The sequence below is a fragment of the Chiloscyllium punctatum genome, chromosome 16, assembly GCF_047496795.1.
Source record: "Chiloscyllium punctatum isolate Juve2018m chromosome 16, sChiPun1.3, whole genome shotgun sequence".
NCBI classification, from domain to species: Eukaryota; Metazoa; Chordata; class Chondrichthyes; order Orectolobiformes; family Hemiscylliidae; genus Chiloscyllium; species Chiloscyllium punctatum.
The window spans coordinates 11,459,897-11,486,718 of record NC_092754.1 but is presented as its reverse complement, the minus strand read 5'-3'; the positions used below and the strand labels follow the sequence as shown (position 1 = coordinate 11,486,718).

Genomic DNA, 26,822 nt, shown 5'->3' with positions numbered 1-26,822 from the left:
TTTGGTCCATATCTCTCGAAACCCTTCCTATTCATTAACCCATCCAGAAGCCTTTTAAATGTTTTAATTGTAGCAGCCTTCACTACTTCCTCTGGCAGCTCATTCCACACATGCACCACTCTCTGTGTGAAAAAGTTGCCTCTTCGGTCTCTTTTTAATTTTTCCCTTCTTACCTTCAAACCTATACCCTCTAGTTTTGTGCTGTGCCACCCTGGGGAAAAGACCTTGTCTATTTACCATATCCATTCCCCTCATGATTTTATAAACCTCTGTAAGGTCACCACTCAGCCTCTGACACTCCAGGGAAAACAGCCCCAGCCTCTTCAGCCTCTTTGTAAAGTGAAACCCTTCAACCCTGGCAACATCCTCGTAATTGTTTTCTGAACCATTTCACCTTTCACAGCATCCTTCCTATTAGTAGGGAGACCAGAACTAAAAACAGTATTCCAAAAGTGGCTTAACCTGTGTCAACTCAAAGTTATTTGATGATTGAAAATAATTGGAATGATCTTTAATGAATTGAACCATTTCATTCATTCAGCACGGAGGACTTTTTTGGAACAATTTCCATTGAAATGAGCAACAACTTTGAGCAGTGAATTGTGGTGCTGCCCTTGCCATAGCATCTAATGTTGTTAGTCTTACAGATGTTAAGGCTGGACATACAAACTGAGTAACTTCCATTTATATTTTCTTACAGAGTGAATACAAACATTTTAATATGCAAGTAGTGCTGTCATGTTGAGCCCAGTACCTTCAGGATTTCATTCTGTCCTGGCAACCAGCCCAACCTTTTCTCCTCTGGCTTAATGATACTTTGCACTTTATATCTGAAATTTCTGAAGCAAGGGAGAGTTGCAGTGTTGAATGCAACTTAAAGTAGGGAGTGACAACAGAGCTCTTAAAATCTTGTGTTGAACGAAATATTCAATTATTTAAACAGGAAACGTGTTCACCTGAAGGATGGTATCAGTGTCGGAAAAGGAGTTTAGTTTCTTCCTTTTTTCCTTGCTAGCTGTGTCCCTTTATTGAGGTAGTGATGTACGCTGGGGCCCAGTTGCACAGTCAGTATTAGTCACAGCAGAACATTGAGGGGACATCACACTGGGGCCTCATTATTCTCTGGCTTCATATTGGCTGGGCTGCTGGGCTGCTCCCAGTCAGAGCTACCTCGACCGAGTTTGCTACCCTATTTTTTCTTGTTCAGGTGTACATAAGCCTTTGTTTATTTTATTCATTTATGAGATAGAGTGTCACTAGCTGGGCCAGCATTTAGTACCCATCCCTAATTACCCAGAGGGCTGTTAAGAGTCAACCACACATTGCTGTGGGTCTGGAGTCACATGTAGGCCAGACCAGAGCAGTGCTGAAGAAGGGTTACACCTGAAATGTCGACTTGTCCACCTCCTGATGTGTTTTTCTAGCCTCCTGCCTGTCTATACCAGATCAGGTAAAGATGGCAGCTTCCTTCGCTAAAGGATTAGTGAACAGGATGTTTTTTTTCTAACAATCAATTCATGGTCATCATTAGACTCTTAAATACAGATATTTATTGAATTTGAATTCCATTAAATGCTGTGATGGGATTCAAACCTAGGCCCCCAGTACATTACCTGGGTCCCTGGATCAACAGTCCAGCACTAATACCACGAGGCCATTGCCTCCCGTTAGTTACTCATTCGAAAGATACGGTAGTAGAATCCCTAATTGCCCTTCATAGAGCAGTGCCAAGCTGCCTTCTTGAAATGCCACAGACTCTGTAGGTAGAGGTAGTGCCTCACTGCTGGGAGGACAGCAGTATCTGGATCTTAACATCTGCAGCTGGTATAATCTGAGAAAGATGACAGGTCAAATTCATGGGATTGCTTATCTCTGTCACTAGCTGGTCAGACTAATGAGCTTTAAAAGGAAGACCTGTGGGTTCTTCCTGATGTCAAGTGGGAAACTGAATTTACAATAGTACATTCCATACCTCCACTTGCCCTAAAGGGCCACAGAGTACTTCTGTGATGCAGTGATGTGGGAAATACAATTGTTTCTGTAATGTGGGAAATTCAGCCTCCAATTTGCACCCAACAAGCTCCCACAATCATCAGTGAAGTGAATGACCAGTTTGTGAAACTGGGTGAGGTTCAGATATTGGTTTGGCCATCAGGGAGAATCCGAGATGACAGACATGGCCTTTGGTTTAGGGCTGATTTGAAAGGCAGGGCTGTGACAGTGCAGCACACTCTCAGTACCAAACTGTCAACTCTAGATCACACACTCAAGTTCCAAGAGTTGAATGTGAACCTATAATCTTCTGATTTAGAGGAGAGTGAGAGTTACCTACTAAGTCAAGGCTGACCCATCATTTTACTGTTGCAGTTTGAGATGAGTCCGGGGGAGCAGGCACTTAGTGAGAAATCCTGTTTTAAATAATAACTGGGAGTTTTGGAGTACGGCTAATGTCATATTTCAGAGAGTTCTACTCAAATTATTTGCTCCCAAGCTTCCTTATATTGATATTATTAAGACATAGTGAGGGGAGACAATGGTGTAGACGTGGTGCCATCAGATTAGTAATTTGGCAAACCCAGATTATTGTTCTGGAGACATGGTCGCTTGCAGGAGCTACCAACGTGGGATATTCGGCCAACCACAATAGCAGCTAAGTTAATGAATCGCGAATATAGGGCTCTTGATGATAACCCTGACAACTGATATCCGGAAGGAAATCTGTCATCCAGCCTAGTCTAGTGTCCAGCCCCCACAGCAATACCCACATTGACCAGAAACTGAATTGGACTGGTCACATCATTACAAGAACAGGTCAGAGGTTAGGAATCTTATTGTGAGTAACTCACCTCCTGACTCCCCAAAGCCTGTCCACCATTGACATGGCACAAGTCAGGAGTGTGTTGGAAGACACCTCACTTGCCTGGATGGGTGCAGCTCCAACAACATTTAAGAAGCTTGGCGTCATCAGCAGCCATTTGATTTACACTACATTCACTCCCTCCACCTTCAACGTTCCGTAGCAGCAGTGTGTGCCATCCACAAGATGCACTGCAGAAATTAACCAATAGACGGCATCTTTCATACCCTTTCATAGACCACTTCCATCTCAAAGTACAAGGGCAGCAGATACAATGGAACATCACTCCTGCAAGTTCCCCTCTGACCCACTCGCCATCCTGATTTGCCATTCTTTCAGTGTCACTGGGTCATAATCCTGGACTCCTTCCTTAATGGAACTGTGGGTGTACCTACAGCACATGGACTGCAGTGGTTCAAGAAAGCAGTTCATTGTCACTTCTCAAGCGCAACTACGGATGGGCGACAATTAAATTGAATTAGGTTTATTGTTACATATACTGAAATGAGTACAGAAAAACATTCTCAAGTCACCACTTACAGTGCCATCTTAGTCATAACGTAACTAGGTACAGATTCTTCAAATCCAGATGCATGAAAAGTAAAGGAGACAGAGCAAAGGTTAAGATATGTTGCTTGTATTGTTTTAAGATAAAGTCTTTTGAAGTTGGAGGGATAAACACAATTGGTAGATTGCACGTGCTGTGAAAGTTGTTTCTGTGTTCCTCCCATATTCTGATGGTATTCCCTCATTCACAGGGCCAGCAACTGTTAGGGAGATGGACACGTACATACACATGTTGAATCCTGAGGAGAGCCAACAGAAGGGCAAGGCAGCTGAAGGCACAGCCCTTCCCCCACCCCCCACCTTTCCTGCACCAACTCCGCCAGTGACCTCTGACCCAACGCCCCCACCTCCCACTTACCCAGCACCAACCCCTCCGGAGGTAAACCCAACTTCAGAAAAGAACGTGGCCGCAAAGAGTCATCTTCGCCACTCCGAGAATGAAACGCCAAAAAGACATGAGGTGAGGATGCTACATTAATTACTATGGCAACCAGACATCAAATTACCAGCCGTCATCCCATAATGAAATGAAGACGTGCCAAGCTGAATAACCCACGTTGATAGCTCCTGCAGGTGGCCAATTATCAATGTTTACTTTAGTTACATAAAAAACTAGGAACAGGAGTAGGCCATTTGGCCCTTTGCTCCTGTTCCACCATACACTATAATCTTCTATCTCAGTACGGGTCAGGGATACAGACCACGTGCAGGCAGATGGATTGTGTTGAGAATGGCATCATAGTTGGTGCCGACATGGTGTGCTGAAGATCTTGATACTGTGCTGAGGTTCTGTGTTCGATGTAATATCCATTTTCTCCCCATACCCCTTGTGCCTTCCTTCTATGGTTTGAGACTTCTGCAGGTTCACTACCTTTGGATTGAAGAAATGTTTCTTTATCTCAGTCCTAAATGGTTTACCCTTTTCCCGAGTCTCTGTCCCTGGAAATCTTTTTCAGCGAGAGGTGGTGGGAATCTGGAAAACACCCCCTGAGAGTAGTTGAGATGAGTAACCTCATAACTGCCTCACAGCGCCAGAGACCCGGGTTCAACTCCCGCCTCAGGCGACTGACTGTGTGGAGTTTGCACGTTCTCCCCGTGTCTCCGGTTTCCTCCCACAGTCCAAAAATGTGCAGTCCAAAAATTGGCCATGCTAAATTGCCCGTAGTGTTAGGTAAGGGGTAGATGTAGGGGAATGGGTGGGTTGTGCTTCGGCGGGGCGGTGTGGACTTGTTGGGCCGAAGGGCCTGTTTCCACACTGTAAGTAATCTAAATCTAATCTAAATCTAAACCTTTTAAAAGGTACTTGAATGAGTACTTGAAATGACATAACATTCAAGGCTGTTACAACATTGAAAAGGCATCTGGATGGGTGTAGGAAGAGGAAGGGTTTAGAGGGAGATGGGCCAGGTGTTGCCAAAGGGGACTAGATTAATGTAGAATATCTGGTCAGCACAGATGAGTTGGATCGACAGGTGTGTTTCTGTGTTGTCCATCTCTTTGACTCTCCCGCAGGAGAGTGAGACTAGTGTAGATTTAATGTAGCTGGTACAGACATGATGGGCTGAAGGGCCTACTCGATACAGTATACGGTTCTCTACCTATTTTTTCCTTTAAGAGAATGTGGGCATCTCTGGCTGGGCCAGCATTAATGGCCACCCCTCATTGACCTCAAGAGGGGTTGATGAGTTGCCTTCCTGAACTGCTACAGTCTTTGGGGATGAGTTGGTGGTGGTGGGAAAAAATGATGGAGCATCATCGTAGTCATTGAGGATGCCAACTGGGACTCCGATTCAGGCTGTTTTAGTACTGTGCCAGAAACCTGATTGGCACATAGTCTGATGACAATTCCAGCCAACCGAGGGGATGGTCACCTGAATCAGCCTAAAGTCTGCCCCATCTTGAGGGGGCAAAGACTGGGGAGGGAAAGTGAAGAGTAGGGAGTGCAGCTGGGTTGTGAGAGAGACTGAGGGTAAGGGTATCTGGGCAATGGAGATTGTCATAACAAATGGAAGGCACAAAGCTCCATAGTTCTGAATTGACCATTATGTATCAATTATATATCCACAAGCATCCACTCCCTCCACCACCAGAGCAGCAATGTGTACTATCTACAAGATGCACTGCATAAACTCACCAAAGATCCTTAGGTAGCACCTTCCAAACCCATGACCACTTCCATCTAGAAGAACAAGGGCAGCAGATACATCGGAACACAACCACCTTCAAGTTCCCCTCCAAGCAACTCACCATCCTGACTTGGAAAAATATCACCATTCCTTCACTGTTGCTGGGTCAAATCCTGGAATTCCCTCCCTAATGGCATTGTGGGTCAAGGCACAGCAGGTGGACTGCAGCAGTTCAAGAAGGCAGCTCACCACCATCTTCTCAAGGGTAACGAGAGACGGGCAGTAAAATGTTAGCCCACGTTCCACAAATGAATAAAGAAATTTACAACGTCAAATGCCAAAATTTACTTCAGGCTTTTTCTTTCCTTAATAAATACTCCACATCCTGTCAAGATGACTTCAGTTCCAGACAGTTATTCGTTGCTAAAAATGAGTGGCAGGGTTGAGGGGAGGACACCCTTGTTCACATTATCTTTACATGGCGTGTTGTTGACAGTGTAGCTGGGCTGCAGTTGGCAATGCCAAGTAGCTGCGATGAAATCAATTGCTGAACACATTTGGTTTGGTCACTGGGAACACTGGGCTGAGTTTTACAGCACCTCACGCAGTTGATCCAAGGTTTGGGAGGGGGAGTTGTGGTTCATTTCATATATGAGGGGTGACTTTGTTCTATCCTCTTCTGACCTGTCCCTCCTTACATGGGGGTTGGGATTGAATATGGCAGCCCACCCACCATTTTGAAGTAATACACTAGTGAGCGTGTTGCCATGACCCATTGATCAGAATTATCTGTTGTCCATGCAATGGCCTGGGCAGGCCACTTTTTTTTTTAAGAAATCCACATAAAAGGCTGGTGGGTATGACCAATGGGGGATACCCTGCACACCTCCCGACATAACCCCACCTCAATTTGTCCCACCCACTGTGCCTTCAAAACCCGTCTCTCCTTGCCCCCCCGTCTCCCACTCTATCCTTGCCTTCCCATTCCCTCCTAATTCAGCATAAACCCCTGTGAGGGTATGTTCCTCCTCTTCGTGCCCTACCTTGCATTCCCAGCGGCACCCGTCACCCAGTCCTGGTCCTGTAGCTCTTGAGAGTGGCACTTGTTGGCACTGAGGAACAGGAGAGTTCCCTCGCTCACTTTGTTCATGTTGACGTTAGCTGGCTGCTATTGCCTGGTGAACCTTGCTGTGTGCAGGAGGCCTGCCTTTCTACATTTCATCCAGGAGTCACGGACCTGTAAAATCCAGCTACTTCCATATCCGTCATCGCTTACCAGGTCAGAATGCAGCAGAAGACAAACTGCACCTTCACCACTGTCTCGTTCTCTTTGAAATTTCTAGGTTTCTGAGATCCCCTTGTTATTCCAAACTCCATATGAACCTCCTCCCACACGTCTTTGTCATCTGCCGTCCATCCTTCCATTGCTTTCTCCTTGCTGTCTGTATTGGGATCCTGCTGAACTTCATGTCAAGATGGTGGCAGCTACCCTGAGGATATGATACTACATCATCCTCTCCTCCCTTCCCCTGTCCTCCACTACCCTCTCTTCCCCTCCCTTCTCCTCCACCACCCTCTCCTACCCTCCATTATTCACTCCTCCCTCCCTTTCCCTTTCTTCGCCCCCACTACCCCCTCCCCTCCTCTCCCTCCCTTCTCTCCCCTCCTTTCCTCTCCTCCCCTCTCCTCCACCTCCTCCTCCCTCTCTTCCTCCTCCTCCTCCCGCTCCCCCTCCCGCCCCTCCTCCCCAACCCCTCACATCCCTCCTCTCCCTCCCTCTCCCTCCTTCCCCTCCTCCTCCCCTGCCCTCCTCCCTCCCTCCCCTCCTGCCCCCTTTCCTCCCTCCTCCCCTCCCCCTTCCTCCCTCCCTCCTCTCCACCCCTTCCTTCCCTCCCTCCTCTCCACCCCTTCCTTCCCTCCCTCCTCTCCACCCCTTCCTTCCTTCCCTCTCCCCGCTCCCCTCCCCTCTTCCCTCCCCCTTCCCCCCTCGTCCCCTCCCCCTCCCGCCCTCCGCCCCTCTCCCCCCTCCCCCTCTCCTCCCTCCTCCCTCCTCCCTCCCCTCCCCATCCAATCCCTTCCCCCCCCTCCACCCTTCCATCCCCGTCTCCCCTCCCCCCACCCTCCCCCAGCCCCTCCCCTCTTCCCCCTCCCCTCTCCCCCATCCCATCCCCTCTCCCTCCCCCTCCCCTCCCCACCTCCACTCCTCCCCCCTTCCCTCCCAACTTCCCCCTCCCTCCTCCATCCCGCCTCCATCTCCCCTCCCCCCTCCCTCCTCCCCCCCTCACCCCTCTCCCCCTCCCCTCCCATCTCTCCCCCCCTCTCTCCCTCCCCTCCCCTCCCCTCTCCCCCCCTCCCCTCCCCTCTCCCCCCCTCCCCTCCCCTCCCCTCTCTCCCTCCCTCCCCTCCCCTCTCTCCCTCCCTCCCCTCCCCTCTCTCCCCTCCCCCTCTCTCCCCTCTCCCTCTCTCCTCCCCTCTCTCCTCCCCCTCTCTCCTCCCCCTCTCTCCTCCCCTCCTCCCCTATCCTCTCTCCCCCCCCCCCTCCTCCCCCCCCTCGGTGGTTAGACGTTGTGCAGTATATTGTTGTGTTGCAATTAAACTCATTATGAAATCGGCAATCACAACTGCATTTTGCAGTCCAAGGCTGATCGTGTCAAAACAAACAATCAGTCTTGTTAAGTTCCATTAGGTGTAGCAGGAGTCCTCAAGGCTGTTGTGAGAACCAGTTGCTTTTATTTATTGACCAGTGAGCACTGACTGAACACTCTGCCCCATTAGGAAAACCTACACTGTTTAATTAACATCAAACCTGATGCAGACGGCTGTACTAATATAACAAAATAACTCATTCCATTTAATTCTTGGCCTGGGAATGTTGTCAATCTCAATCTTCCTGCTTGTTAAAGGACTTGCACTGTTTGCATAATCTTTTTGGAACTTGGGTGAAGCAGAATGCTAATGGGAGTTGATGTTTTTTAGTACAGAGTTTATATGAAACATCAGTATAGCAATAACATCATGCAAGGTGCACTTATCCAGTTTCTCAATTTTACAGCATACTGAAGTTCTTTGCAACACAAAAGAGTGTAGTCACTGTTTGAATATGGGAAGTTCTGTGCACAGCAAGCTCCCACAAACAGCAATGTGATAATGACTGGATAAACTGATGTGAGTTGAGGGTTCCTTGTTGAGTGACACAGAGGAACTGTTGGAGGACGGTCAAGTTCTTGGTTTAATGTGAAAGTGGATGGCCCACAGTTTTCGTTGGGAAAAAATAAAGTGCAGGGTTAGGAGTGCCCTGTCCCCACCCCACGGCCAGTGCTGGGCTGAAACGCCACCTGTTAGATTCACATTTAGGGATGGGCAATCTACTCCGGGGAACACAAGGCCATTCAACCATCTTTCTAGGGCGATAGGGAAAGAGCTGGGGGAATAGGATCTTCTTTCAACTGCTGGTGTCCTGGTGGCTGGAAGGAACTTATCGGGCAGTTTCAGTGATGCCCACATTAGACATAGCATGTTTAAATAGAGGGATCCCATTCAGCCCTCAATATTGCTCAGCCATTAATGACACCAGGCCAGCCCTGTATCTATCCATCTTGGTTCTGTAGCCTATAAATCTGCTGCTGAACTAGAATTTAACAGTCTCGAAAGACTGGAATTTTCAGGTGTGCCTCAACAACCTTGTGGGAGTTGCATTTTCACATTTCTGCTCTGGGAATGGAGATGTTGGTATCTTGGTGTCATCAGTGCCCCTCAGTGTGTAGCTCTTTCTCCCCTGCGTCAACTGATTGGAGCTTCAGCTACCACTCCAGAGATTAGAGAAACAAATCGCTCCTGACATTATCACATTGAATGGGTGGAGGACTGCACAGTTGGAGATGCTGTCTTTTGGATGAGACATTTAACTGAGGCCCTTCGATGAGGCATTAAATAAAGGCCTGGTCTGTTCACTCAGGCGGAAGGACCCATGACATTATAATAGGCTGACATTTATCCCTCAACCAACGTCATTAAAGCAGATTATCTGGTCATTGTCACAGGGCTACCTTTGGGATCTTACTGATCAGGATTGGCCTACCATCTTTCCCACTTCACAACAATGACGGCAGGTCAAAAAGAGAAACCTGTGATGTGCTTTTCAGACATCTGGAATTCATTCAAGATGCAGTGTATAAATACAAGTTTTCTTTCTTTTAAATGAGAGAGGAAAAGCTAGGAAGGGGCTGGTTCTTCCAGTCTTGAAGTTTTGGATTTGTGCAGCTGCCCATTTGTTGCGACCAATCTAATTAATTGAAAAAAATTACTTGTAAATGATGTTTGGTCAAATTAGTCCTTAGTGTAATTATCTGTTTCTGTCTGGATCAGCATTTCCCTTGTGGCTTTGACCAGGGCTCCAGTGAGCTCTTGACTCATTAAAAATTGAAATTCCCTTCTGCAAGTGTTTGGTGACAATTCATTATTCGGGAAAAAGATACTTTTAAATTGGGTCATCAGAGAGAAAGCAGTGCAGTTATGTGACAAAACAAAAGCTGAAAGGGAGAGTGATTACTGAAGGGAGATGAAAGGGAAAACAACAATTATGTAATTTTGAGAGTAGCATTGACCCCCATATAACAATCAAAAACCTACCAACTTTCCAAGATACTTAGCACTCAAAATGAAGATTAACAGGACAACAAAAGTTGCTTCTGTCAGTATTTCGTAATTTGTAGGGACAAGTTCACACTGTTGCTTTCAGTAGAGCATCGTAAAGTCGGGGTTGGAGTGTCTAGTGAAAGCTTGGGATTGACCCACCCCTTCCACTGCAATAATCAAACCACCCCCCCCCCCCCCCTCTCTTAATGGTCTTCTGCTCTCCTGCATCACCCTCGTCTCCTCCCAGAAAAAGGTCCCTGAGGAAGTATGGCAAGCCTCAAACTAGGATCACAGTCGGAAAAAGGTTGGGAAGTGTTGGCATACAGTGCGCAAATATAACAACAACAATTTGGATATTTATATAGTGCCTCTAATATAGTAAGAGTCCCAAGGCATCAGAAAATAAGGAATAATACTAACATGTTTTAGGAGAATTTTAAAATTCATTCACAGCATACAGGCTGGTTAAGCCAGCTAAGAGGGCAGTTAAAAGTCAATCACATTGCGTTAACCTTGGAGTCACATGAAGGTAAGAACAGATACTAAAGGGCCTCATTGCACCAGGTGGGTTCTCCCCCAACAAACACTTCCTGCTCATTATCAAACTGTTCATTCCAGCTTTACTTGAAATTGATTTCAAATGCCGCCATCTGCCACGGTAGAATTTGAGTCAGAGATCCCTAAACATTCCCTGGGTCTCTGGATTAATAGCCTGGTGATAATACCACTAGGCTGTCACCTCCCTTAGTGGGACAGGTGTCTAAAATGTAGTCAAAGGGATATGTTTTCAGGAGTGCCTTACAGGAGACCAAGATAATGTGAGTTGGAGAAGCTTAGGGAATGCATTCCAGAGCTTTGTTCTTCCACAACAGAAGACATGGCTACCTGCAGTGGAATGGTTAAAATCAGGAATTCTCAAATGCCAGGATTAGAGGAGTGCTGATACTTACCGAGTTCTGGGGCTGGATCGATCACAGATGGGGAGGGCTAGAGCTTGGAAGATTTGAGGAAATGATGGAGTTTTAAAATTGCAGTTGGGTTTTGTTGCAGATGTAGAATAGGGTGATCCTGGTAATGATGCACATATGATACTGAAAACTCAGTTCAGGCTGAAACATAGAACTGGAGTCACAAACAGCCTGGTTCAGCCTGTGACAGTCACTGACTGGGTCTGCAAAATGAATATCCTTTGAGTAGCCACAAATAACCAACCCCAGTAGGGACAATGACTATGACTAAGCAATATCGGTGAAAGAATTAGTTTCAAGGAACAGAATACCCAGAAGGTGGTTGAACCCATTGTGAGTGGATCTTTCAATTTAGAGTTTATCCTGAAGCCTTGTTGATGTGTTAAATGGTTCATTAAAGACTCCATGGCATCACTTAAGGAAAACATGCAGTTCTTCTTATATTCTAGCCACCACCCCTTGACATTCAATGGCGATACCATCACTGAATTCCCCCACAATCAACATCCTGGGAGTTATCATTGATCAGAAACTCAACTGGATTCACCACATAAACACAATGGCTACAAGAGCAGGTCAGAGGCTAGGAATACTGCAGCAAGTTATTCAGCTCCAGACTCCCCAACCCTCCACCATCTGCGAGGCACACATTAGGAGTGTGATGGAATACTCCCCACTTGCCTGGATGAGTGTTCTTTGAGGAAATTTGTTTAACCACACGAGTCCATTATTGGTTTATGTTGCTGCAACGAATATTCTTGGAGAACTGGTTAGAATGTTCTCTGTTCTTTGTACCTCTCAACAATAATTCCTCATATTTATGGAACAAAATTCTTCAAATCAGTTTGTGAAGAGGAGATGGACAATTTTTCTTTAATTATTCATGGGATGTGGGTGCCCCTGGCTGGGCCAGCATTCATTGCCTGTCCCTAATTGTAGTTAAATATCAACCACAACATTGCTGTGGGTCTGTAGTCACATGCAGAGTTGACAGTTTCCTTCCCTGAAGGACATTAGTGAACCAGATGGGTTTTTCCAGACGCTTTATTGAATTCATATTCTGCCATCTGTCATGGTGGGATTTGAACATGGGTCTGCAGGATGTTACCTGAGTCATTGGATTGATCATCCAGTGATAATATCACTAGGCCATCACCTCCACTAAAGTTAGCAAGATGTTGAGAGAATTGCTACAAAATGAAGAGTTAAAGATGCATGTTTGGGAGTGGAAAGGATTGTGACAAAATGTGGAGCTTAAGGCCGAGAGTTCTATCGTGAGTGCACAACATAACCGAAGGCTCAGCCAACACTGATATATTGAAGGAGCCAAGGTTCCTACTCGTCCTTGAGTAGTGCCAATGGATCTTTCCATATGCAGTTGCACACAGTTTAACACCTCAGCTGGCACCTTCAGCAGTGCAGTACTCCCATTGAAGTGTCAGGCTGGGTTTTGTGCAGCAGGATCAGGAATGTGACTTGAGCCTTTGAACCCAGTGGTTTGAGATTGTCCCACAGGCACATTTTCCAGGTAAAGGCACTACACAGCAGTCGATGGTGATTACTGTAGTTGATTTTTTAATTGTCTATCAAAGACATTGAGGTACATTGCTGCTTCCTGGCCCTCTGGCTGACATTAGTTAACTTGACCCAGTGCAAAGATCAATCATAAAATGTTCCTGAGGCTGGTGGCCTTTATCCTCAGTGGTCCACAAACTTCTCAGCTTTGGCCTCAAGGATTCTCTCTCTTTTCTGTGTTCAGTCAGGTTCATCTCTGTAATTTGGCCTTTGTTGCATATACTCTGATGTTCATTTCTACATGTTTTGTCTTCAGTGAGGTGGAGTGCACAGGGAGGCAATAGCTTAACCATTATTTATTGTTCAATATGTAAAGAAAGGAAAAAAAACCTTGCACACAAGCACGGAGGAACTTGATTGGGCAGTAAGTATGAATGATGTCATTGTCATTTCAGCTGATAGGTTTAAATAATATATTTAGGGTCATGGTAACAGTAGAAGATAGCTAGTGTGTAGCTGGTGTTTCAGGTATCAACTCTGGGTTACTGTACAATTCTACTATTGAAGGATCAGTAGCTTCTAGACTATGCCCATGCAACCTCAGGTAAGTAAAACATTTCAGTTTACAAGCCTGGTAGCTATCTTAACATTGTGCCTGTTTTAGATTCATGAATGTTTTGGTTTCTGTGTCTGGAATACTTGGGGGAGAAAGTGAAACCCAATTTAACTAAGATAGTTTGATTAAAATTATCTTTACAATGAGGCATTCCATTTGAAATGCTACAAAGAGAAATCAAAATTGCATTCGAGTTGCATTGTCATTTGAAGGTTTTTGTCCTTTTCTTACATCCTTCTCTTATTCTCGTGATACAGAGACTTTGTTGGTAAGGTTCATGTCGATATCAGATTTTGATTTTTAACAGATTTATTTTCTGTACAAATATACAGAGCTTGATGAATTTCAGTTCCAGGAACATTGCAGTGAGACTTGGAAGAGGATTGTATGTAGCATGTTTTTCTCTGTAAACTCATACTGTGATATTCTTTTCAATGCTCGTATTCTTGGCTTTGTAGTTTTGTTGTCAATAACTTTGTTGAACTGTTGTAATTGGATTTGATTCACCACTCCATTCAACTAACCTCTATGTAATTTCCATTGAAAAGTAATCAGGCAGTGGAATAGGGAACTAACGATGGTTTATTTAATGCAAAGTGTGACTTTGACTTAACCTAGGAATTCTGATGGAAAAATTAAAAGTGCTGCATTTTAGATGGACCCTATTGTTGACCTTCTGTCCATGTAAGACTGAGATAGAGAGGTTCTTGATTATCAAGGGTTACAGGGAGAAAGCAGGAGAATGGGGTTGAGAAACCTATCAGCCATGGTTGAATAGCGGAACTGACTCAATGGTTGAATGGCCTAATTTCTGCTCCTATGTCTTATGGTCTTACGATGGATACATGGGAATTCAAACCCATTGGGAATAGTTTCACTTCATGAGGTGAACTTTTGCTGATGGCTGAAAAGACAAATCTTGATGTGAAGGGGACATAAAAATGTCCAAAATCTAAGTGAATAGAAACTCATTTTTGCCTGTTTCTAAGGCCTTTGGTAGGTGACACTCCGGACATATGCAGGAGATGCCTTGATCAGTAAATTGTTCAGTTGCACCTTTCAAAAGGGAGTTGGTCTCTTTAAGGATGGTGGGTTAGGCTATATGTAGGCCTGGTTATCCTAAATGCAGCTGGTCTGTTGCTGGCTGCCCAGTTACAGGGAGGGGGCCCTCGATCTGGGATTTTCCCTTCTGCCTGCAAAGGCCCTCAAAGGCCACTGCGTTGGAACCACTTACCGAACTGGTCGGAGCTGCACTTCCAGAACAGAGTGCAAGCCTTCAACCCAACGCAGCCTCTTGGCCATCTATTGCACACCCTGATGCAGCATGAACAAATTCCTGTGACACACTGTTTAAGGTCAACAACCTGTTCCCATTTGGCAAAATTACAAATTGTGGGTTAAAATCGGCCAGTGTAAAGTATTATAAAAGCTGTGGCTACCCCTCAATTGGAGGCTCCATTCACAGATGGAACTCAGAAGTGTGTGACAATTGTCTTTCTAAAGCAGGACGTGCTGTGGTCCTAAAGCCTGACAAATGAGTAAAGCTGAGCCAGGCAGGTGAGAGCTTATTGCTTTCATTCCCCTTATTGTTGGCTGAATGGAATCCAACTTTTCATTTCAAATTTACTTAACTTATGTGCTTGCCCGAAAGACAAGTTGACAGTTTTCATATTCTGATTATGGCTCCTTTCCATTCGGAGGGAGAGGCGCCTGAAGGATGTGTTGTCATGATCTGGTCAGATAGGATGGTCGAAGCAGTTTAAACTGTGGTTTCAACATAGAATTTGATAAAGACTTAAAGAGAGGGTCAAAGTGCTGGGCTGTAGGAAAGGAGCAGAGGTGGTGAGACTAATTGCATAACCCTTTTCAGAGAACTGAAATGACCACCTCCTGAATGGTAATTGTGATTGAATGATTACTGGTGCATACAAGCAAGTTCTGAATGAAATAACAGCCCAAACAATAGCTCGCTATATATCTTCATCATGAGTAGTTTCACCCAGGCGTCGGGGATGGAACACTTCTCCAAATGACTATTTCTAGGACCATGTGGTGTTTGCCACTTCTACCACGATTTGAGACTGGGTAAGAGTTGTTTCTGATAGTTCATGGCCATCAGTCCTCCTTTGTCCTTGCTCTTATCCTTGGTCCAACTAGTGATTAGTGTTAAAGGATACACCATTGTGAAGTATCTCCAGAAGAGTCATTATTCTTAAATAACAAGAAGCTTAATTGCATGATAGTGATAAGTGCAAATACAGTTACTCAAACATAATTACTAAGGATCTTAGGGAACTGATGCAGATGCATTTTTAAAAATTTATTCATGAGATGTGGTGTGCTGGCTGGGCCAGCATTTATTGCCCATCCCTTGCTGCTCTTGAGAAGCTGGCCGTGAACTACCTTCATGAACTTCTGCAGTCCATTTAATATAGGTAGACCCACCAATTCCTTTTGGAGGGAGTTCCAGGATTTTGACACAGCAGCAGTAAAGGAATGTTGATATCTTTCCAAGTCAGAATAGTGATTAGCTTAGAGGGAACCTTGTAACTATAGCTGTTATCTTCTAGGTGAAAGTGGTTGTGGGTTTGGAATGTCCTGTCTGGGGAGCCGTGGTGAATTTCTGTAGTGCATGTTGTAGTTGGTACATGCTACTGACCCTGAGCATTGGTGGTGGAGGGAGTGGATGCTTGTGAGTGTGATGCCAATCAAATGGGCTGCTTCTTACTGGATGGTGTTAAGTTCTGGAGTGTTTTTCTCATCCAGGCAAGTGAGGAGTGTTCCATTACATTCCTGACTTGTGCCATTGAGATAGTAGACAGGCTTTTGGGATTCAGGAGGTAAGCTAATTGCTGCAGTACTCCCAGGCTCTGACCAGTTCTTGTAGCCACAGTATTTATATGTGTCTATCCAAATCAGTTTCTGGTTAACGGTAGTCCCCAGGATGTTGATAGTGGGGGATCTGCACCATCTGAAAGATAAAGTAGAATTCCCCATCACCACCCAAACATGGTGAGTGGATGGAGTAAATGAAGCACGAATATTAACTCCCTCAAAACCATTACCATCTACATCAGAAAATACCTATTAGGGTGAAGAACAAGACAGAAGTCATGTCATCTCCATTTAAATCATGCTCTTAAATGTAACAAAGGAACAAAACCTATAGAATATGTCTGTATCAACAAACAGCAGGAGTAGGCCATTCAGCCCCTCGAGCGTGTTCCGCCATTCAATGATATCATGCCTGATTTGATTGTAACCTCAAGGACAGTTCACACCTACTTCAGGCACCAAACTTTCCCCTGCTTAATAAGAATCTGCCCATCTCTGTGTTGAAAATATTCAAAGATTCTACTTTCAGGAACAGTATTCCAATGACTCCCAAATGTCTGTGAAAAATAAATGTTTCATCTCTGTCTTAAATAATTGACCCTCAGTCTTTAAACAGTGACCCCTAGTTTTAGATTCTTCCATAAGACCAAATATTCTTTCCACATTCATGCTGTCGACATTCCTTGGGATCTTGTATGTTTTAAGATTAGAGTGGTGTTGAAAAAGCACAGCAGGTCAAGCAGCATCCGAAGAGCAGGAAAATCGACGTTTGGGGCAAAAGCCTTTCAGTCAAGTCACCTCCTCCCCTTCTAAATTCTAGCATATCTGAGCCCAACCCAACCAACCTTTCCTCATAAGCAAAGGGGAGGTGATGCCTTAATGGTATTATTGTTAGACTATTAATCCAGAGACCCAGGTAATGTTTTGAGGACCTGTGTTCAGATCCCACCACGGACATTCAATAGAATGATGACCACGACACTGCTGTTGAATATCAGGAAAGTCCTGTTCATGTATTAATGTCCTTTAGGGAAGGAAACTGCTGTCCTTTCTTGGTTTGGTGTACATGTGACTCTGGATCTACCAACAACATGGTTGACTCTTAACTGCCCTGTGGACACCAATTAACATTGGCCTAGCCAGCAATCCTACATTTTGTGAATGAATGAAGAAAATTTTAAAACCCCATCCATTACAAGTATTAATCTGATTAACCTTTTCTGAACTGCTTCCAATGCATTTACGCAGGATTACCAAAAATCACTTTCCACATACAATCATGTATCTGCAGTATAACCTTCCTACTTTTGATTTCAAAATGGTGCAAAGGGGAGTGAAAGGGGACAAACAGGTTTAATTCACTGTATCTTTAAATCAACAACCTTATTCAAAATGTTTTTTCTTGGTTATAAGTGATGTTGACAAGACTATATCTGTGCCCAGTTGCTCCCTCAGGTGGATGTAAATGATCCCATGATAATTTGAAGAAGTATAGGTGAGTTCTACCAAATGTTCGAACAACTACTTAGCCCTCAATCAGTATCACTAAAAGCAGATTGTTTGATGAATTAACCCATTGCTGTTTACAAATAGTCATTTGATAGGACAGCACTTGATTATAGCTGAAAAAAAATTCGTTTTGTTGAAGTGTTTCATCTGGCACACATCAGGACAATTCACAATATCAATAAGGGGAGCAACCAAAATTTATACTGTGTGTGAGGAGAGTTCTGATTGGGTAGCACGTGGTCTCTGACTCATAGAATCCCTACAGTGTAGAAACAGGCCCTTCAACCCAACAAGTACACACCGACCCTCTGAAGCGTAAGCCATCCAGACCCATTCCCCTACATTTATTCCTGACTAATGCACCTAACCTACACATCTCTGAACACTGTGGGCAATTTCCCATTGCCAGTTCACCTAACCTGTACATCTTTGGATTGTGGGAGGAAACCGGAGCACCTGGAGGAAACCCATTTGTAAAAGTGTTGTCATGGAGACTAATGGTTAACTGCCAATCCATGTTCACTTTTAAATTAGGCAGGTTGGCTTTGATTGGACAAGGCATTGCCCTGAGAAATGAACCAGAGTGTCTGGTCACCTTTTGGTTTAGTTGAAACAGGTGTACTGTGTGCACAGGTTCTTTCTGTCTGCAAAGGATAGGGCCGCACAATTTAGAATATGAAGCTTTCCGTATGTACATTCTGCTTTATGAGTATGACTGAGATACTCAGTAGGAAGTGAGGACTGCAGATGCTGGAGATCAGAGCTGAAAATGTGTTGCTGGAAAAGCGCAGCAGGTCAGGCAGCATCCAAGGAGCAGGAGAATTGATGTTTTGGGCATAAGCCCTTCTTCAGGAATGAGGAAAGTGTGTCCAGCAGGCTAAGATAAAAGGTAGGGAGGAGGGACTTGGGGAAGGGGTGTTGGAAATGCGATAGGTGGAAGTCTGGTCCTCACCCTGAAAAGACTGAACTGGTCCTCACCCTGAAAAGACTGAACTGATCCTCACCCTGAACAACTTCACTTTCCAATCCTCCTACTTCTTCCAAACCAAAGGAGTAGCCATGGGCACCCGCATGGGCCCCAGCTATGCCTGCCTCTTCGTAGGACATGTGGAACAGTCCATCTTCCGCAGTTACACTGGCACCATCCCCCCACCTTTACCTCCGCTACATCGATGACTGTATCAGCGCTGCCTCGTGCTCCCACGAGGAGGTTGAACAGTTCATCCACTTTACCAACACCTTCCACCCCAACCTCAAATTCACCTGGACCGTCTCAGACTCCTCCCTCCCCTTCCTAGACCTTTCCATTTCTATCTCTGGCGACCGAATCAACACGGACATTTATTATAAACCGACCGACTCCCCACAGCTACCTAGACTACACCTCCTCCCACCCTGCCCCCTGTAAAAACGCCATCCCATATTCCCAATTCCTTTGTCTCCGTCGCATCTGCTCCCAGGAGGACCAGTTCCAATACCGTACAACCCAGATGGCCTCCTTCTTCAAGGACTGCAATTTTCCCCCCAGACGTGATCGACGATGCCCTCCACCGAATCTCCTCCACTTCCCGCTCCTCCGCCCTTGAGCCCCGCCCCTCCAACTGCCACCAGGACAGAACCCCACTGGTCCTCACCTACCACCCCACCAACCTCCATGTACAGTGTATCATTCGCCGTCATTTCTGCCACCTCCAAACAGACCCCACCACCAGGGATATATTTCCCTTCCCTCCCCTATCAGCGTTCCGAAAAGACCACTCCCTCCGTGACTCCCTCGTCAGGTCCACACCCCCCACCAACCCAACCTCCACTCCCGGCACCTTCCCCTGCAACCGCAAGAAATGCAAAATGTGTGCCCACACCTCCCCCTTTACTTCCCTCCAAGGCCCCAAGGGATACTTCCATATCCGCCACAAATTCACCTGCACTTCCACACACATCATTTATTGCATCCGCTGCACCCGATGTGGCCTCCTCTATATTGGGGAGACAGGCTGCCTACTTGCGAACGTTTCAGAGAACACCTCTGGGACTCCCGGACCAACCAACCCAACCACCATGTAGCTCAACACTTCAACTCCCCCTCCCACTCCACCAAGGACATGCAGGTCCTTGGACTCCTCCATTGCCAGACCATAGCAACACGACGGTTGGAGGAAGAGTGCCTCATCTTCCGCCTAGGAACCCTCCATCCACAAGGGATGAACTCAGATTTCTCCAGTTTCCTCATTTCCCCTCTCCCCACCTTGTCTCAGTCAAATCCCTCGAACTCAGCACTGCCTTCCTAACCTGCAATCTTCTTCCTGACCTCTCCGCCCCCACCCCACTCCAGCCTATCACCCTCACCTTGACCTCCTTTCACCTATCGCATTTCCTATCGCCCCTCCCCCAAGTCCCTCCTCCCTACCTTTTATCTTAGCCTGCTGGACACACTTTTCTCATTCCTGAAGAAGGGCTTATGCCCGAAACGTCGATTCTCCTGTTCCTTGGATGCTGCCTGACCTGCTGCGCTTTTCCAGCAACACATTTTCAGCTGAGATACTCAGTAATACTCTTTACTGTTTGTAGGAACTTGCTGTGTTTAACTTGACTGCTGCATTTACTACAACAGCAACTGCATTTGGAAACTACATTGCTTGCTGTAAAGCTCTTGGGGATGTCCCAAAGTGGTGAAATATGCTGTATAAATATAAATCTTTCTGCTTAACTGCTTTACTGTATTGCCAAAGAGTAGGCTGGGCCATTGTGGAAGCTGCAGCTGTGTTTGTTTTAATAGACAAACACTCGCTCATTGTTTTAACTCTTTGAATACTGCTTCTTCTGAGCAGTGCATACAACAGATTATTTAACCAGCGGACACCTGCAGATGTAAGCCAAGAAACAATATTGTACATTTGGATAAAGGGAAATGCACACTGTTTCCGAATACATCTCAGCAGCCCTCAAGCTTCTTTCGCCATTTCAGTTTTCTCTCCTCTTTTTGCTTTTAAAACTGCAGAATTATGCTCTGGCTTGTTTTTATGATAATGATTGATTGAAGTATGGGCGCACTTAGAACCAAGCTGAATCCTTGTCCTGTCTTATGTCAAGATATTTGCATGGTTGGGCAGAAGTTAATAGTAAAGGTCCAGTTTGTTCAGACACCTAAGGAAGGTTGTCACAAGTTTAGTAGGGGAACCAGTTTGGTTGGTTGCTGCTAAATTGGTGTGTTTTGGGCCTTGTCCATGCTCAGAAATGAGGGCATCACATACTGTAAGCCATTACAAACACAGGAAGTCACACCCACTGAGTTAACCACGTGTGGTCCCAGTGAAATTGCCTCGAAATGTCTTTATTCATTCCCATGGCATCACGGTTGAGCCAGCATTTATTGCCTGCCCCTAATTCATTCTGGGCAATTTGGCATGGCCAATCCACCTAACCCGCAATTCTTTGGACTGTGGGTGGAAACCCATGCAGACAATGTGCAAACTCCACACAATCGCCAGAGGCTGGAATTGAACTTGGATCGCTGGTGCTCAGAGGCAACAGTGCTAACCACTGAGCCATCGTGTCTCTACTAAGGAACACTAGTGAACCACATGGATTTTCCCTGACAATCACAATAGTTTCATGATAATCATTAGCTTCTTAATTCCAAGTTTTAATTGGATTCACATTCCACCAGCTGCCATGGCAGGATTAAAATCCACGTCCCCAGAACATTACCTAGGTCTCTGGATTAATAGTCTAGCAGTATTACCACCAGGACATTACCTTCAGTGAAATTGTAATGGTATGGTCTGACAGTTAACCCCAAAAGGCCCTCACCGCAGTGCAGTAAAATGTATTTTTCAAGATATTTTTCAATCATCGAATTTCCGGGTGCAGTTTGGTTTCCATGTTTCTTCCAAGACTTTCAGATTATTTCATCAACCAGACAGGATTTATCATCCTGTGCAAAAACTGGAACTCCTGACAGCATTGCAGTTTGGTCATGGTCTGCCTTCATGGCCACTATCACAATTGTAGCTGAGCTTTAACTGCTTCCCCAATCGTACGATAAAATAAAGTACAGAGGATACAGAGAATTTGGAAAGACATGTGAAAAGAGCTTTTGAAAGAGCTCAGTGACAAAAGACCATAAAACCACAAGATACAGGATCAGAATTAGGCTATTCGGCCTATCCGGTCTGCTTCACCATTTGATCATGATTGATATGTATCTCAACTCCATTCCCCTGTCTTCTCCTGTAACCCTTGATCCCCATACTAATCACAAACTCCTCTGTCTCTGTCCTAAATACACTTCATGTCTTGGCTTCCATAGCCCTACGCAGCAACAAGTTCCACAGATTCACCACCCTCTCGCTGAAGAAATTCCTCCTCATCTCAGTTCTAAAGGATTGTCCCTTCATTCTGAGGCTGTGCCTTTGGGTCCGAGTCTCTCCCACTGGTCGAAACATCTTCTCCATGTCCACTCTATCCAGGCCCCTCAGTATATTGTATGTTCCAACCTGATTCCCCTCATCATTCTGAACTCCATCGAGTGCAGACCCAGCGTCCTTAAATTTTCCTCATATGACAAACCCATTTTCCCTGGGATGATTGTTGTAAACTTCCTTTGGACCATCTCCAAAGCCAGCACATCCTTCCTTAGATACAGGACCCAAAGCATTAAGAGTATGACAATAATTCTGTTTCTGCAAATACTGATAGAAGGAAATTGGCAGCATAAAGAGAGTAGTTTCAATTTTTGTAGTTTAGGAAATGAGATACTTCCAGTAATAAAGAACATGAATAGGCCATTCAGCCCATCAGCATGTTCTGTCCTTCAATTTAATTGTTGTACTGATTCCATTGATCTAGCTCCATAATCCCTCAAGACCCATGCAACTACCAATCTCAGCCTCAAAAGCTCAAATTGTTCCTCAGTGCTCTAACCTTTTAATGGGAGAAAATTCCAGAAATTCATGACTTTTATGTGGAGAAATCACTTCCTGATTTTCTTTCTAAATTAGGTGGTTATAATTTTAAGATTAAATCCCTCACATTTGATTCCCTCAATAAAGCAAATAGCTTATCTGTATTAATATTTTAAACTTTTCAAACAATTCACCCATACAAACTCAAGGAATACAACCAAGTTTACGAAGCATAGGCATTGAATATTATGCAAAGGTTGAAAAGGGCGCAGAGGAGATTCATACAGAAAAACCTTGAAAAACGTCCTCTCAAAAACTTTCCACCAGTGGGGGGATGTCAATCTAGGTGGTGTAGTCACAGAATAATGGGACCCTCATTTAAAACTGAGATGCAAAGGAATTTCTTAGGAATTTAGTTTGGAATGACAACATGTTCAGCACGGACATGGTATGCTGAGGGGCCTATTCCAGTGCTACACTGTTTTATGTTCTTCTCCCAGAGGGTAGTGATGAACTGGAATTCATGCCTCCAGAGAATTGTGGAGGCTAGATCAATGAAAGTATTTAAAGAGGAGGTAAATAGGTTTCTAAAATATCAGGGAGTTGATGGTTACGATGAGCTGGCATGATAAAGGAATTAAGGTTTAGGATAGTTTTGTTGAATGGCAGGGCAGCCTTGAGGGACTGAATGGCCCACTCCTGTTCCTATTTCTTATGTTTTTATACCTGCAGTGTGTGACGAGACTTATCAGGAAAGGACTGATAAGATGGCTGTCTTTTCTTTCATGAAGGAAGGCTCAGGAGTACTTGAATCTCTATTCCTGATGAAGGGCTTTTGCCCGAAACGTCGATTTTCCTGCTGCTCGGATGCTGCCTGACCTGCTGTGCTTTTCCAGCACCACTCTAATCTAGATTCTGGTTAACAGCATCTGCAGTCCTTGTTTTTACCTGTACTTGAATCAATCCCATTGAGAAGGTCGCCTTCTCCCTTTGTTTTGTAATAATGCATTTCTCTGCCTTATTGTCACAGATCCCAACAGTCATTCCTTTATCACTGCAGACTTGGTTTTTACAAATGCTGTTCTTGCTGGCATCCTAACTTCCACACTCCATAAACTCCAACCCTGCTAAACTGGTGTTGTGCATGTTGTTTCTACCTGCAGCCTCTATTACCTCAATTCTGAGCAGGTAGCACTGATTCCACATTCATTTTCAAAATCCTCGTTCTCACCTTTAAGTGTTTACATGATCTGGCACAGTGACCACCTTCAAATTTGTGACCTGGTCTAATCTTCATTTCCAATGTTTTTCACCATTTTTAGACATTCTTTTAAGACATCACGTTCCTTTCTCTTGAACTTTGCCTCAAGATTCCTTTATCATTAGATTAGATTACATTACAGCGTGGAAACAGGCCCTTCGGCCCAACAAGTCCACACCGACCCGCCACCCACCCATGCCCCTACATTTACCTCTTACCTAAGACTACGGGCAATTTAGCATGGCCAATTCACCTGAACTGCACATCTTTGGACTGTCGGAGGAAACCAGAGCACCTGGAGGAAACCCACGCAGACACAGGGAGAATGTGAAAGGCGGGAATTGAACCCGGGTCTCAGGCACTGTGAGGCAGCAGTGCTAACCACTATGCCGCTGTGCTGCCCTTATGTTGAATTACTTCCTCTGTGCTTTCAAATACCTAACTATTGTATCCTCTTTGTGTCGACAAATGCTTGTTTTCATTTCCTACTTACTGATAGGGATCAGAAAATCATTACATGAGCTTCACCACTTGTGGCATGATGGGGTATGTAGTGAAATAAGTAGGGTTTAAGGTCGTTTCTTGTTAAGAATATGGTCATTTGTGAATTAGAACAGGACGAATGATTTGGTAACTTCAAAACTGCTAGTTTTAGAATAAACTTTGGATTTAATTTTAATTCATTCATCAATGTTTAACCTGTACAGCTGAAGTAGCTGCAGTGACTGTCGAGTTTTGCTTGAATTCTGGCCTCTGCTGAAGGCCTTGCTGTATCATTGTAGAGTCATGCAACACAGAAAGGTCCTTTTCACCCATTGAGTCTGTGCTGACCTATCGACACTAGCCCCACTTTCCAGCACTTGGCCTATAGCCTTGAATATTATAGCATTTTAAGTGTTTACCCATAAACGTTTTTTTTTGTTCTTCTTTTGTTCCCAAATAGCGGAATGATTTCAGAATTGCTTTCCCCAAGTCAAAGATGACCGTTGCGAATGAATCTCCATAGGTGTGTGTTTTTCTCTAGTGTCACTGAATATCTCCATGAAGGCTGGTATCCCATCACTAAGTCACCCCGTATTTACATGTGCATAGTACCTTACACTGATCCACCTAGGACACAGCTGGTTTTTAGAATGAACAGAACCCCTGATACTCCTGGTTTTTTTTTATTATCCCCCCACACTACCACCTAACTGCGGTAATGCTTGTTTTTTCCCCAGCACCCATGTTGTGTGTTTGCGGGTGAATAAACTTTATATAGAGAGGTTTCCTGCTTCCATGACACAGTAAAGCAGTATCTTTCACCTCTCATGGTCAGACCATATTTGCTGTGAGATTTTGTTTTAAAACCATTAAAGCAATGAATATTTGTTGCAAATTATAACTTAAATAGGTCTTATTCCCAGGGTAGGGGAATCCAACACTAAAATGTTTAAGCTAAGAGGAAAAAGTTGTAAAAGAGACCTAAGGGGCAACTGTTTCAAGCATGGAATGAGCTGCCAGAGGAAGTGGTGGACACTGGTACAATTATATTTTTCTGGATGGGTATATGAATAGGAAGGGTTTAAAGGGATATGGGCCTAATGCTGGCAAATGGAACTAGATTAATTCAGGTTATCTGGTCAGCATGGACGAGTTGAACCAAAAGGTCTGTTTCCATGCTGTACAATTTTATGAATCTATTACTCTATTTTAAATATGTTTTGATCTAGCTCCAAAATCTATCTTAAACAACCCAGGTTTAAAGTGGTGTAAAGTTCCCCATGATCATTGCACTACGTTTGTTACATTCAATATTAATTTCCAAGTGCATACCCCACTGATACTGAGAATGTTAAAGAGACAAGCTATACAGTGATGTATTATCCCACTGATTGGCTTTGCATTTGCACTCATTCTGCCAAGTTTCACCTCCTGGCATTAAATTGCTCGGCAATTTTTTAATGAAGAAAAGCAATTTGTTGCAAGAGGGAACATTTGCATGCTTGGAAAAGTCGTATCAGGACTGCATGACAGGGCAAAGGCATTCAGACAGGCTCAGGAGGGAGCTGTCTGCTCACATCGTTTTGCCTGCAACCTTCCTGACCCTTGCATTTTAAACTTTTAGTGAGAATGATAACAATCTCTCCAAACACTGGAAACCGCTTCAGGCAAAGAAAGATGTAGCATTTTATCCTGAGAGGATTTGAAGAGTTAATCTATCACTTTGAAATGAAATTGCTGTTTTGGAACTTAGGTGAATTATACTTTAGATTCTGCTCAAAATTAATTAGAAGCAGGTTGTGCACACTCCCATTTCTGGTTTTTTGAATTGCATTTACAATCCATCACCATGGCTTTGAAATGTCACGTGATGGGATTTGGAGCCTGACTTTTGCAAAGCTCTCGTACCTCACCAGGCCAGGTTTACATAATGTATTTTTATTTATCGTGTGAGGTCTTCTCTTGGGATTTATGATTTATCATCATTTTTCAGGCGTTAGTTCCGTGGGCCCAGAAGGGACTGATTTTTTTTTCCCACTGAACAGTGAAAATTCTGAAATCTGTCCCACACATCTCTCTATGTTGCCCTTAAAATATGAATTCTTGGCCATTTATCCCTGTGTGGAGTGACTTCCTGTAAAAGCAGTGACCCATTGTGTATGCCCAACGTTTGAGCATCTCGTGTGCAGTCTGTCTATGGTTTTCTGATACCTGTCGGTGACAGGTGTGGCTCATTGTCCCCAGAGTGTCCCAGCAAATTATTCCCTGAGAATCTTCAATGCTGTAACCTGTCCAAGGACTTAGCTCTTTGCATTTAATTTCACTTCTTCTCTCAAAAGAGCTGCTTTCCAATGGGGCACAATTCTGCAGGGAATGGCAATTCTCTGGCATCTCTATGCCAGTTTCTGCTTCTCTTGTGGTAGCCTGGAGAGTTAGTGGGAACAGAATAGGATAGGAAAAGCAGAGAGGTTCTGTTAAACCTTGTGTTGATCACTCTGAGTGTAATAGACGGGTTCTCCAAATTACAAACAAGGAGGTAGAGGCGC

At 44.6% G+C, this 26,822-nt stretch overlaps 1 protein-coding gene across 4 annotated transcripts in view; it reads left to right on the top strand.

The window, feature by feature from the left end:
• The window catches only part of espn (espin), a 175,092-nt gene that overhangs the window by 65,037 nt on the left and 83,233 nt on the right, over positions 1 to 26,822 (top strand). For all 4 annotated transcript variants that reach the window (XM_072586221.1, XM_072586219.1, XM_072586220.1 and 1 more), the window contains exon 7: positions 3,616 to 3,884. In XM_072586221.1, coding sequence (XP_072442322.1) covers positions 3,616 to 3,884 — 269 coding nt within the window. The remainder of the gene's footprint in view (positions 1 to 3,615; positions 3,885 to 26,822) is intronic.